At 64.9% G+C, this 1,560-nt stretch overlaps 1 protein-coding gene across 1 annotated transcript in view; it reads left to right on the top strand.

The window, feature by feature from the left end:
* Window positions 1–1,560, top strand: part of LOC106000194 (basic salivary proline-rich protein 2-like) — a 12,971-nt gene that overhangs the window by 2,920 nt on the left and 8,491 nt on the right. The window contains exon 2 of the mRNA XM_013035426.1: window positions 1,386–1,504. Within this exon, the coding sequence (XP_012890880.1) occupies window positions 1,386–1,504 (119 nt within the window). The remainder of the gene's footprint in view (window positions 1–1,385; window positions 1,505–1,560) is intronic.

Raw genomic sequence — 1,560 nt, 5'->3', positions numbered from 1 at the left:
AAACGCTGCCATGCAATTTCCTCTGGGGAGTGAGCTGCCTGTCACCTGTCACCCCTCCTTCCCACACGAAATGAGCCTTAATCAGAGGAGGCGCGGCTCAGGTGGCCGCGGGCGCAGGCTGGTGCGGGCGGCAGGGAGCCGGCCCGGCGGCTCTCTCTAGGGGTGGCCGCGATCCAGTCCACATTAGAGACACAGCAGGAGGCCACAGGCGCAAACCAGACCCAAACGGACGCTATCCCAGCCCCAGCGCGGCTCGCGGCCCCCACACAAACCCAGCACAAGTGAGGGTTTTAGTGCTGAGAGGTATCTGAGTGCACACACACGCACGCGCACACACACAGAGCCAGAGGCTGGGCCCTAGCAGGCCCTTACTCAGACCTGGGCCTCTGCCAGACATAGCCGCCCAGAGGGAAGCCCCCCCATGCCTGGAGAATGAAGAAGAACACAAAACAGCACCGCTCACACGGAATAGTATTCAGCCATAAAAAGGGAAAGGGATGCCAGGTGCTGGGGGCTCACGCCTGTCACCCTGACCTCAGGAGGCTGAGATCTGAGGATCATGGTTCAAAGCCAGCCCAGGGAGAAGCGTCCCCGGGAGATTCTTATCTCTCATTAACCACCAGAAAACCACAAGTGATGCTGTGGCTCAAAGTGGTAGAGCGTTCACCTTGAGCAAGAAAAGAGCTCAGGGATAGCACCCAGGCCCTGAGTTCAAGCCCCACAACCGACAACCACCACCACAAAAAGGGGATTCTGCCCTTTGCTAGGGAACGGACAAGCCCACAGGGCGCTCAGAAAAGTGACGGAGGTGACCGGGGATGGCCCCCTTCCAGGAGTCCTGGCTGCAGGGCGTGGCTGGGGGGAGGGACCTGGGTCTGGAAACGCACTGGGGCAGGACGGCCGTACAGGCCGGGGCCTGGAGAAGCCGCCAGATGCCTGCAGAGCCCAGGCCTGGCTCCCCCGTAAGCTGCTTAATGGCTGCGCTGGCCCTGGCAGATGCAGGGAGATGAAGGCGGTGGAGTGTGCTTAGGAGAATGCCCAGCGCGGCCGGGGCTGCCACGAACCTGCGCTGTGGGCAGCCAGGTCCCTGGAGATGCCCCCCTCGTCCCCGCCCTCTGCCCTTCCAGAGTCAGAGCCCAAGTCCAAGAGCGGCTGGGCGGCCGGGCAGCCGGGCGGGTGCCGATCCTGGCTGTGCCCGCGCCCCTCAGAACCCTAGCCGCTGCTCCTGTCCTGCCAGTCTGAGTCCTGATTCCCCTCAGAGCAGACACCACGTCACCTGGTGTCACCTCCCCCAGGAAACCCGCCGTGATTCTGGCAGCGGGAAGCAGGGCGCCCCTCCATGCAGGCCCACCGGGCTCCCCGCCCTTCCCCCAGTGTGCTCCCAGGTAGCACCCCAGCCGGACCCCCGCGAGGCTCTCTGCCAGTGGCTGAGCGGGCCGCCCAGGCCAGGTACACCCGGGGCACAACCGCCACGTCCGCCCCGGCCCAGCCCCGGCTGCCCTTGGTGCGAGGACTCCGTGGACTCCATGGACTCCGTGGACTCCGTGGACTCTGAGCCCC

This window comes from Dipodomys ordii, unplaced genomic scaffold (genome assembly GCF_000151885.1).
Source record: "Dipodomys ordii isolate 6190 unplaced genomic scaffold, Dord_2.0 Scaffold211, whole genome shotgun sequence".
NCBI classification, from domain to species: domain Eukaryota; kingdom Metazoa; phylum Chordata; class Mammalia; order Rodentia; family Heteromyidae; genus Dipodomys; species Dipodomys ordii.
The sequence above is the reverse complement of the archived record's forward strand: the minus strand, read 5'-3'. Positions and strand labels throughout refer to the sequence as shown.